The sequence below is a fragment of the Heterodontus francisci genome, chromosome 3, assembly GCF_036365525.1.
Source record: "Heterodontus francisci isolate sHetFra1 chromosome 3, sHetFra1.hap1, whole genome shotgun sequence".
Taxonomy (NCBI): Eukaryota; Metazoa; Chordata; class Chondrichthyes; order Heterodontiformes; family Heterodontidae; genus Heterodontus; species Heterodontus francisci.
In genome coordinates this window covers 147496332-147508788 of record NC_090373.1, presented here as the reverse complement: position 1 = coordinate 147508788, position 12457 = coordinate 147496332, and the positions used below count along the sequence as shown (strand labels likewise).

The following is a 12457-nucleotide window of genomic DNA, read 5'->3' as shown; positions in this document are numbered from 1 at the left end:
AGCAAGTGCAAACCTGAAGAAAAACAACCTGAAAAAAAACAGTGGGTAAGCAAACTGAACAAACTAAGATGAAATGAAATAAATGCAAAAAAAGATTGTAAAAAATGTAAAAAGGAATGTAAAAAAAAGGAAGAAAAAATAACTAAAAATGAAAGTAAAATGGGGGGCTGTCATGCTCTGAAATCTACCGATTAGGCACACTACAGCCTGCTGGACTGAACATTGAGTTCAATAATTTCAGAGCATGACAGCCCCCCATTTTACTTTCATTTTTAGTTATTTTTTCTTCCTTTTTTTTACATTCCTTTTTACATTTTTTACAATGTTTTTTTGCATTTATTTCATTTCATCTGAGTTTGTTCAGTTTGCTTACCCACTGTTTTTTTCAGGTTGTTTTTCTTCAGGTTTGCACTTGCTGCTGTTCAATATTCAGTGTATTCACACCTAATCTGTACTAATGCTTTGTCTTTCAACACACCATTAATATATTGTTTGCCTTTGCTCCGTGACCTTTTGGTCAGCTATGTGGCCTGGTCCAATCTGCACCTTCTCCTTTGTTATCTCTTGCCCCACCCCCACCTCACTTGTTTATAATCTGTGACTTTTCTAATATTTGTCAGTTCCGAAGAAGGGTCACTGACCCGAAACGTTAACTCTGCTTCTCTTTCCACAGATGCTGCCAGACCTGCTGAGTGATTCCAGCATTTCTTGTTTTTGTTTCAGATTTCCAGCATCCGCAGTATTTTGCTTTTATTTTATGTGTACCTGTACATGTGTGAGTGAACGAGGAAAAAATGAAATCCTTTCATAATTGTAAAGGCTTCTATCAGGTCACCACTCAATCTTCGATTTTCTAGAGAAAAGAGCCGCAGCCAGTTCAGTCTTTCTTGATAGTTGTACCTTCACAGTATTGGTATCATCCTTGTGAACCTTTCCTGCACTTTTACTAATTCAATTAGTAAATCTGGAATTAAAAAGCTAGTCTAATGATGACCATGAAATCATTGTCGATTGTTGTAAAAATCCCATCTGGTTCACTAATGTCCTTCAGGGAAGGAGATCTTCTGTCATTATCTGGTCTGACCTACATGTGACTCCAGACCCACAGCAATGTGGTTGACTCTTGAAATAGCCTCTGAAATGGCCGAGCAAGCCATTCAGTTCAAGGGCCTTTAGGGACGGACGATAAATGCTGGCCTAGCCAGTGATTCCCACATTCCACAAACAAATTTAAAAAAAGCTTTGTTATTGGGCTAGGATATATATGTGTAGTCTTACTTCAAGTAATTACTAGACCTGCTTTTGAACATTTGTGTGATATCAAATAATTTTTGAAAAACAATGTAACAGAAGCTGCCAAAACCTTCAGAAAAATATTCTAATGGTTGGTTGACTGAACAGTCCTGGTAAATTGCTCAGCTCTGTGCAAAAATATCAAATCCAAACCCAGTATTTTCAGAGTCTGAGACTTGCCAGTAAAAACCTTAATGAAGGCACAAAAGACAATTCAATGGATACATTTAATCATGTCATTGTTAAGCACGTATTCTTCAGAATTTCTAATTTGTTTAAAACCCTGTTAAAAATTTTACTTAATGTGGAAAAAAGTGTTGATTTTTTTTCTCAGTAAGCATTCAGAGTTATTTGTGGGAAAAAGACAGTTATGATCCTGTTAAGTGTGGCATGACGGGCAAGGTGTGGCTTCTCAACTCAGCTTCTCAATACTTCTTAACAATGCAATTCTGAACACCGAGCCCACCCAGCAATTTGGACATTTTAAAATGGAACTTTCCATAGGATTTTTTATTATTATTCTTTCACAGGATGTGAGCGTCACTGGCAAGACCAGCATTTGTTGCCCATCCCTAACTGTCCTTAAGAAAGTGGTGGTGGCCCGCCATCTTGAAAAGCTGCAGTCAATCTGGTGTAGGTACACCCATAGTGCTGTTAGGAAGGGAGTATCAGGTTTTTGACCCAGCGACAGTGAAGGAACAGGGTTATAGGTCCAATTCAGGATGATGTGTGATTTTGAGGGGAACTTGCAGGTGGTACTGTTCCCATGCATTTGCTCTCCTAGTCCTTCTAGGTGGTGAAAATTACGGGTTTGGAAGGAGCTGTTGAAGGAGTTGCTGCAGTGCATCTTGTAGAAGGTACACACTGCTGCCACTGCACATCGGTGGTGGAAAGAGTAAATATTTAAGGTGCTCGGTGGGGTGCCGATCAAGCAGGCTGTTTTGTCCTGGATGGTGTTGAGCTTCTTGAGTGTTGTTGGAGCTACACTTATCCAGGCAAGTGGAGAGTATTCCATCACACTCCTGACCAGTGCCTTGCAGATGGTGGACAGGATTTGGGGTGTGAGGAGGTGAGTTACTCACCAGAGAATTGCCAGCCACTGACCTGCTCTTGTAGCCACAGTATGTATATGGCTGGTCCAGTTTAGTTTCTGGTCAATGGTAAATCTTTAGGATGGTGATGCTGGGGGTTCAACGATGGTAATGCCGTTGAATATCATGGGGAGATGGTTAGATTCTTTCTTACTGGAGATTGTCATTGCCTGGCACATGTGTGACGCAAATGCTACTTATCATTTATCAGCCCAAGCCTGAATGTTGTCCAGGTCTTGCTGCATGTGGACACAGACTGCTTCAGTATCTGAGGAGTTGCAAATTGTATTGAACACTCTGCAATCATCAGCAAATATTCCCACTTCTGACCTTATGATGGAGGGAAGGTCATTGATGAAATAGCTGAAGATGGTTGGGCCTGGGACACTGCCCTGAGGAACTCCTGCAACAATGTCCTGGGACTTAGATGTTTGGCCTCCAGCAACCACAACCATCTTCCTTTGTGCTAGGTATGACTCCAACCAGCAGAGAGTTTTCCCCAGATTCCCACTGAATTCAATTTTGCTAGGGTTCCTTGATGCCATACTCAGTCAAATGCTGCCTTGATGTCAAGGACAGTCATTCTCACCTCACCTCTGGAAGTCAGCTTTTTTGTCCTTGCTTGAACCAAGGCTGTAATGAGGTCCACAGCTGAGTGGCCCGGGCAGAACCCAAACTGAGCATCGGTAAGCAGGTTATTGCTGATGATTGAAAGTAGACGAATGATGCGGTAATTGGCCGGATTGGATTAGTCCTGCTTTCTGTGGACAGGACATACATGGGCAATTTTCCACATTGACGGATAAATTCCAGTTTTTAGCTGTACTGGAACAGCTTGGCTAGGGGCACGACCAGTTCTGGAGCACATGTCTTCAGTACTGCTGTCGGATGTTATCAGGGCCCATAGCCTTTGCAGTATCCAGTGCCTTTAGCTGCTTCTTGATATCACATGGAGTGAATCGAGTTGACTGAAGATTAGCATGTGATATTGGGGACCTCAGGAGGTGGTCGAGATGGAACATCCATTTGGTATTTCTGGCTGAACATTGTTGCAAATGCTTCAGCCTTGTCTGTTGCACTGATGTGCTGGGCTCCCCCATCATTGAGGATGGGGATATTTGTGGAGCCACCTCCTCCAGTTAGTTGTTTAATTGTCCACCACCATTCACGACTGGATGTGGCAGGACTGCAGAGCTTAGGTCTGATCCGTTGGTTATGGGATCGCTTAGCTCTGTCTATTGCATGCTGCTTACGCAGTTTGGCATGCAATTAGTCGTGGGTTGTAGCTTCACTGTGTTGACACCTCATTTTTAGGTATGCCTGGTGCTGCTCCTGCACTCCTCATTGAACCACGGTTGATTCCCTGGCTTGATGGTAATAGCAGAATGAGGGATATGCTTGGCCATGAGGTTACAGATTATGGTTGAATAGAATTCTGCTGATGGACCACTGCGACTCATGCAGAGCTGCTAGACCTGTTCTGAATCAACTGCATTTAGTGGGGAGGTAGTGCCACACAACCGTATCCTCAGAATGAAGTCAGGTCTTCATCTTCATAAGGACTGTGCAGTGGTCACTCCTACCAATAATGTCATGGACAGATGCATTTGCAACAGATAGACTGCCAAGGATAAGGTCATACATGTTTTTACATCTTGTTGATTCCCTCACCACCTACCATAGGTCCTGTGTGGCAGCTATACCCTTCATGACTCGGCCAGCTCGGTCAGTACCGGTGCTACCAAGCTACTCTTGATGATGGGCGTTGAAGTACCCACCTAGAGTACATTCTGTACCTCAGATTTTGTTCTAAGTGGTCTTCAACATGGAGGAGCACTGATTCATCAGTTGAGGGAGGGCAGTAGCTGGCAATCAGCAGGAGGTTTCCTTGCCAATGTTTGACCTGATACCAAGGGACTTCATGGGGTCTGGACTTAATGTTGAGGACTCCCAGGGTAACTCCCTCCCAACTGTCTGCACTGCGTGCTGCTTGAGTGCAGACAGTGTGAAGAAGGGAGTTTGGTAAGTGACGGGATTTTAAGAGTTAATCGCACTCTCTCTCTAAGGTCTAGTTTTTGTTTAAATTTAGCAATTAACTAAATTAAGAGGCAAGTTAAGTTTCTTCCGGTTTTAAACAGGGATACACAAGCTCTCTGAAAGTAGCTGTAGCTAGCTAAATAGGTAGCTAGCTTAAACTGGTTTCTGAGTTCTAGCAAAATTGACTCATCATTGTTTTTCCAGAGTATAAAGTCAGAGATCTCGGAATGCTGCTTGAGTGCACAGAATGTGAAGAAGCGAGTTTGGTACGTGAGGTGGTTCGGTGAAGAGGGGAGCTATAAATTTATTAAGAAAAATAAATTGAATTTAATTAACACAATAAAGATGGCAGGGCAGGCGATGCACATGGCTACAGTATGCGGGAGCTCCTGGATGCTATGGCAAACCATGTCAACCACGTCTGTAGTATCTACAGCTTGAGGAGCTTTGGCTCAGAGTTGATGAGCTGGAGGCAGAGCTGCAGACATTGCGATGCATCAGGGAGGGGGATAGTTACCTGGGCACTCTGTTCCAGAAGGCAGTCACACCCCTTAGGATTGTGTCGTCTGATTTAGTCAGTGGTCAGGGACAAGAGGGTGTGACTGCATGTCAGGCAGGTAATCGGTTTATAATGGTGGGAGTGGAGGAGCCTCAGTCATTGCCATTGAGCAACAAGTCTGAGGTTCTTGCAGCTTGTATGGACAAGAGCGAGGGCTGTAGTGTGGATGAGCAGACTGACTATGGCACCATGGTACAGGAAGCCATTCAAGTGGGAGGAGTTAAAAGGAACGTAGTGGTAGTTTGGGACAGTAAAGTCGGGGAGATAGACACTGCTCTCTGCAAACGAGAGCAAGAGTCCAGAAGGCTGTGTTGTAGGCCTGATGCCAGGGTTCAGGACATCTGCTCAGGGCTGGAGAGGAACTTACAGTGAGAGGGGGAGGATCCAGTTGTCATGGTCCATGTAGGTACTAATGACATAGGCAGGACAAGGAAGGAGGTTCTGCATAGTGAGTATGAGGATCTAGGCGCTAAATTAAAAAGCAGAACCTCAAAGGTAATAATCTCTGGGTTATTACCTGAACCATGTACAAATTGCAACAGGGTAGATAAGATTAGAGAGATGAATGCATGGCTCAAACTCTGGTTTGGGAGAAATGGGTTCTGGTTCATAGGACACTGGCACAGGTACAGGGAAAGTGGAGGCTGTACCATTGGGACGGACTTCACCTGAAATGTGCTGGGACCAGTGTTCTACTGAGTCGTATAACTAGGGATGTAGACAGAGCTTTAAACTAAATAGAGGGGGGAAGGGATCATGTAGGGGAAGATTGAATAAATTAAAGGGAAATGACAAGGCCATAGATTACGGTAGCAAGAAAGGTAATGATGATCAGAGTAGAAAGGGATAGTGATTGCAAACTTAAAAGTGCCAGCAGATAGGGTCAGAGTTTACAAAAACTGAGTTAAGGGCTCTGTATCCGAATGCCTGCAGCGCATTCGCAATAAAATAGATGAATCGTCAGCTCAAAAAGAAATTCATACGTATGACCTGATAGCCATTGCAGAGACGTGGCTACAAGGAAACCAAGGCTAGAAGCTGAATATCCAAGTGTACGTGATATTCAAGAATGACAGGAAGCTGCAAAAAGGTGTTGGGGTAGCTCTGTTAATTAAAGGAGGGCATTAGTACTGTAGTGAAAGATGACCATGGTTCCAAAGGTCAAGACGTAGAATCAATTTGGGTGGAACTAAGAAACATCAAGGGGCAGAAAACATTGGCCAGAGTTGTTTATAGGCCACCAAACAGCAGAGGTACTGTAAATCACATTAGAAAGCAGGAAATTAGAGATTCACGTAATAAGGGAAATAAAGTAATCATGGGGGATTTCAATCTACATATAGACTGGGAAAACTTTATTAGCACCAATGTTGTGGAGGATGAATGCTTAGAATGTACGCAAGATGGTTTTCTTGAGCAGTACATTGAGGAACCAACTAGGGAATAGGCTATTTTAGATCTAGTATTGTGCAATTAAAAATGGTGAATTTATAAGCTTGTTGCAAAGGAGCCTTTAGGAAAGAGTGACCATAACATTTATTTTACATTAAGTTTGAAAGTGATGTAGTTCAATCAGAAACTAGGGTCTTAAATCTAAGCAAAGGAAACTATGAAGGTATGAGGGGCTAATTGGCTATGGTGGATTGGGAAACTACATTAAAAGGTATGATGGTAGACAGGCAATGGCTAACATTTAAAGAACTAATACACAGTTTACAACAAAAATGCATTCCATTAATGCACAACAATTCAGCTAGGAAAATGTTCCAACCATGGCTAACAAAAGATATCAAGGACTGTATTAGAGAAAAGAGGCATATAAAGAGGATTGGGAGCATTTCAGAATTCTGCAAAGGAGGACCAAACGAAATTAAAAAAGGGAAAATGGAATATGAGAGTAAACTAGTGAGAAACATAAAAACGGCCTGTGAAAGCTTCTATAGGTATGTAAAAAGGACAATATTAGCAAAGAAAATGTGGGTCCATTACAAGTGGAGTCAGGAGAATTTATAGTGGGGAATAAGAAAATGGCAGATAAACTAAACAATTACTTTGTGTCTGTCCTCACAGAGGAAAATACTAAAAACTAGTGTAAAATAGTAGTAAAATATTAGTGTAAATGAGGAACTGCAAGTTACAAATATGAGTTTAAAAAAAAGAGAAATTAATGGAACTTAAAGTAAATAAATCCCCTGGACTTTTTGATCTACATCCCAGAGTGTTGAACGAAGTGGCTGTAGAGATGCATTGGTGGTCATCTTTCAAAATTCTATAGACTCCGCAATAGTTCCTGCAGATTGAAAGGTGGCAATTGTAACCCCACTATTTAAGAAAGGAGGGAGAGAGAAAACAGGAACTACAGACCTGTTTGCCTAACAACAATCATAGAGAAAATGCTAGAATCTATAATAAAGGATGTGATAATAGGACACTTAGAACATAATGGTAGGAATGGACAGAGTCAACATGGATTTATGAAAGGGAAATCATGTTTAACAAACCTGTTGGAGTTTTTTGAGGAGCAACTAACAGAATAGATAAGGGGGAACCAATGCATTTGGTATATTTCGATTTTCAGAAAACTTTTGATAAGGTCCTACAAAAAAAGTTGGTAAACAAAATTAGAACACATGGGATTGGGGGGGGCAATATACTGGCATGGATTGAGAACTGGTTAATTGACAGAAAACAGAGTAGGAATAAATGGGTCATTTTTGGATTGGTAGGCTGTTATGAGTGGGGTACCGCAAGGATCAGTGCTTCGGCCCCAGCTATTCACAATCTATATCAATAATTTGGACGTGGGGATTCAATGTAATATTTCCAAGTTTGCAGATGACACAAAACTAAATGGAAGTGTGAGTTGTGAGGAGAATGCAAAGACACTTCAAAGGGATTTAGAGAGGCTAAGCGAGTGGGCAAAAATTTGGCAGATGGAATACAATGTGGAGAAATGTGAGGTTATCCACTTTGGTAGGAAAAACAGAAATACAGAGTATTTCTTAAATGGTGAGGGCTGGGAAATGTTGAATTTCAAAGGGACTTGGGTGTCCTTGTTCATGAGTCACTGAAAGCTAACATGCAGGTACAGCAAGCAATTAAGAAGGCAAACGGCATGTTGGCCTTCATTACAAGAGGATTTGAGTATAGCAGTAAAGATGGCTCACTGCAATTATATAGAGCCTTGTTGAGACCACACCTGAGGCATTGTGTGTACTTGGTCTCCTTACCCTAGAAGGAGTGCAACAAAGATTCACCAAACTAATTCCTGGGATGAAGAGAATTGTCCTATGAGGAAAGATTAAACAGACTGGGCCTTTACTCTCTGGAGTTTAGAAGAATAAGAGTTGATCTCTTTCAAATACAAAATTCTTACAAGAGCTCAACAGGGTTGATGCAGGAAGGATGTTTCCCCTGCTGTGGACTCCAGAACCAGGGGACACAGTCTCAGAATAAGGGGTAGGAGATGAGGAGGAATTTCTTCACTCTGAGGGTGGTGAATCTTTGGAATTCTCTGCCCCAGAGGGCTGTGGAGGCTCAGTCATTGAGCATGTTCAAGACTGAGATTGATAGATTTCTATATATTAAAGACATCAAGGATTTCGGGGATAGTGCAGGAAAATGGTGTTGAAATAGAAGATCAGCCATGATCTCAATGTAGGCGCAGCAGGCTTGAAGGGCTGAATGGCCTATTCCTGCTTCGATTTCTTATGTTCTTATCTAAGTCACTGTGATACAATCTCTGGATGGTGATGGAGGTGTCTGGGATATTGGCTGTAAGGTATGATTTGGTGAATATGGCTCCAGGTGTTCGTGAGGAGGACTATGCAGGGTGTGCTCTTGTTGTTTCCGGTGCCTAGGTCAATGCCAAGTGGTCCATCCAGTTTTATTCTTTTCCAGCTTTTCTGTAGTCGTTTGATACAACTGAGTGGCTTGCTAGTTAATAGTCAATCACTTTGCTGTGGTTCTGGAGTCACACGTTGACCAGACTGGGAAAGCACAGTTGATTTCCTTCCTGAAAGGAAACCTGAATGGTTTTTACAACAATCCAGCAGTTTCATGGTCACCATTACAGAGACCAGCTTTTAACTCTAGATTTATTGATTGATTGAATTTAAATTCCACCAGCTGTCATGTTGAGATCTGAACTCATGTTCCCAGAGCATTAACTCGGGCCTCTGGATTACTAGACCAGAAGCATTACCACTAAGCCACTGTCCCCCTGCATGGACACGTTGACATAGGATACTTGAATAGTACGTGCTACACTTCATTTCACAAATAGATACATTTACGTACATTATTTCAAAATATGCTAGATATTAAAACAAGCAGCCAAGTAAACACTCAAACAGCATTATTTTTTACATTCTGAAAACTAATGGATCCCTTAATGATCAAAACTTATCAATACACATCGTAAAATATTATTGCCAAATTTATGTTGCTGTTGTACAGCCAACTGAACTGTTCTTCTGGTGGTGGGGGGGAAGGGCTGATATATGACCTCCTCAGTTCAACAGATTGCTGAGGAGCAGAATTGAAACAGTCATGCTGGTGACCTACAAATCACATTAGCGAACATCACCAAAAGCCAACATCAATCACATCCATAAAAACAACACAGCATAGCTACTGCAGCATTTTCACTACAATCCTCTTCTCTATGCATCTTGTTTCCTCATCTTGAAATCTCGTCTCAAAATCCACCTAAACACACACATTATAAAATACATTTGAAAATATGTAAAAGCTGCTGCATATGCCTTCAAAACTACATGATGTCTTGAAATCTTCCCCTGTAACAATAATTGCCCATTTTTGAAAGGTGTCAATTTTGACCGCTAAGTTTACAAAGCCTACTCCATGAACGAACAACAATCTAAATACAACACAATTCTAGTTCTGCCCATCGCCTCATCTACTAGCCAAGAAAAGCTGTCTCAAACTCATCCCTCAACACAGCAGTAAGCCCAAGACACAAAAACTGTAACTTTATGATTGGGACGGTCAGGTTTAATTGTTGAACTACCCTGTAATATTCACTGTCTTCTGACAGCTAATGATCAGATATTGAGGACGTTATACAATAATTTCTGTTACACAAGCCATTTTTATCTAGAAGTAGCAATTCACTTCCACTTCCTTAGTCATCAATCTTCTGAAGATTGCAATAATATTTCCCCACATCATAATAAAAAGGCCACTAATTTTCATATAGAAATAAATTGAGATGTTATTCCCCATATATTTCTAATTCTACTTTGTAATACTCGGGATTATATAAAATTATTTTGCACAAAAATTAGAAAACATCTAAAATCATTAAATCTGATGTATAACTGCAAGTTGTATATAACTTTTTTTAATTGCCATTTTAAAAGCAGTCAAGTGCTTTGCATATAAAAACCCCCACAAAATATAAAAAGTATGACTTATACACAACATTGTACAATATGTATGGTTATGGGCAGTGGTTCGTCCAACGATCATTTAGCATAAAGTACCTGGCTGTCACTATACATTTAGGAGCCCTGAAAACAAAATGGTTGCCCAGGCACAAACACAGCACCTCATGAAAAAGAAATAGACACACACACACACTCCCCAACAACATAAAGATTTAAGATTTGAATGACTATTTCATTAACATCTGGCCACAAAGTCGATTCACCAGTGAACTCTATTATGCACATATCTGATAGCAAATGTTGGACAGACTAGAAGCTGTAGTTAAAACAGATATATACTTGGATGCTTTTGACTTTTCTCTATACATACCATCAGCTGGTATCACTTCCATATCCCAAGGGCTCATCTTTTCAGTGTCTCCATTATCCCAGCTGCAAGTAGAAAGGCAAAACATAAGCCTGTAACGCCTGTAATAATATTCACAGATCAAACCCTGAAACAGGTTGGTTTTCAACTATATCTGAATTTTTTAATTGAATATATCCTTTTTAGCCAGTATACTATAAGCTCCAAGAACGGAGGAAGATAGGAACAGAGTAGTTAATTTAGCCCCTCCAGCCTGTTCCACCATTCAGTGAGATCATGGCTGACCTCTGACCTAATTCCATATTTCTGCCTTTGTTCCATATCCTTTGGCCAACAAAAATTTATCAATCTCAAGTTTAAAATTTACAATTTATCCAGCATTAATTGCCGTTTGAGGAAGAGTGTTCCAAACTTCTATCACCCTTTATAAGTAAAAAAAAGATTCGGCAGCCTGGCCATCATTGTTGAGGGAGGGGGGGGGCATCCCCTCCACAAGGCGGCCTGCAGCTGCTGCTGAACCCAGGCAAGCAGGAAGGCCTCTAAGCCTGCCCCACCAACATAGTCTGCCACCAGAAGGTTGCTCCAAGCAGCTAAACTGTCCCTCTTCACCTGTAGGGACCTGGAAGCTGACTACCAAATCCCAGTTGGACTCAGAACAATTAGCCTTAAGTAGCCATTAATTAGCTGAATTGGCCACATTAGCCTGGCAGTGGGATGGAGTCGGGAATTGACATGCTGGCCAGCGGCACTATTTTTAGTACCCGCCTGCCAGCGTTGCTGGCCCTGGCGGGGCTTTAAAATCCTCCCACTAGACTTCACAAACAACAAACATTTCCTATCTCGCTACCATATCTACTGTCCTTAATAACTTGAAAACTTCGATCAAGTCACCACTTAACTTTCTAAATTCCTTGGAATACAACCCTAGTTTGTGTAATCTCGCTTCGCAATTTAACGCTTGGAGTCTAGGGGCATGATTTAGGGTTTGGGTCAGGACCCAACATTGGGGTCAAATAGGGGTCACCTGGCAGTGATTTTCCCTGAATTGGCCAATTAATGGCCAGAGGACAGGCTCGCCGTCCAATTAAGGACGCTGGCCAATAGAAGGCCCTCCAGCTCGGAAGCAGCCTCAGCCTTCCATTTCAGGTAAGAGAGGGCGAAGGCGCCTCCATCTTGAGATGCCCTCTCAAGACTTTTAACGTTTTCAATTTAAAAATTGCCATCATAGCCGGACTACCCATGCGGAGGGGGCCACAGGGCAGCCTGTGGCCAGGTAGGTGGGGAGGGGCTCAAGACCTGCGTGGAGCACCAGCCCCCTGGAATTACACTTTGGAAGAAATAAAGGGGCACATGTTCAACAAATGGTCTTGAAATAGCTAGGAGAGAAACTGAACATGCAAAAATGGATATAAAACCAAAATACTGCAGATGGGTGGAAATTTCCAATTACTTAGTTAGCAAACGTTAGAACATAGAACATAGAAAAATACAGCACAGAACAGGCCCTTCGGCCCACGATGTTGTGCCGATCCTTTGTCCTCTGTCAAGGACAATTTAATCTATACCCCATCATTCTCCTTTATCCATATACCTATCTAAAAGCCGTTTGAAAGTCCCTAAAGTTTCTGACTCAACAACTTCCCCAGGCAAGGCATTCCATGCCCCGACCACTCTCTGGGTAAAGAACCTTCCCCTGACA

General features: G+C 41.9%; 1 protein-coding gene across 4 annotated transcripts in view; it reads right to left on the bottom strand.

Annotated features, from left to right (window-relative positions):
- phip (pleckstrin homology domain interacting protein) overlaps positions 1 to 12457 on the bottom strand; it is a 309793-nt gene that overhangs the window by 51406 nt on the left and 245930 nt on the right. For all 4 annotated transcript variants that reach the window (XR_010972495.1, XR_010972494.1, XM_068026790.1 and 1 more), the window contains exon 29: positions 10762 to 10823. Coding sequence is in view for 2 of the 4 variants with exons in the window: in XM_068026790.1 (XP_067882891.1) it covers positions 10762 to 10823 (62 nt within the window). In the remaining 2 variants the exon portion in view is untranslated. The remainder of the gene's footprint in view (positions 1 to 10761; positions 10824 to 12457) is intronic.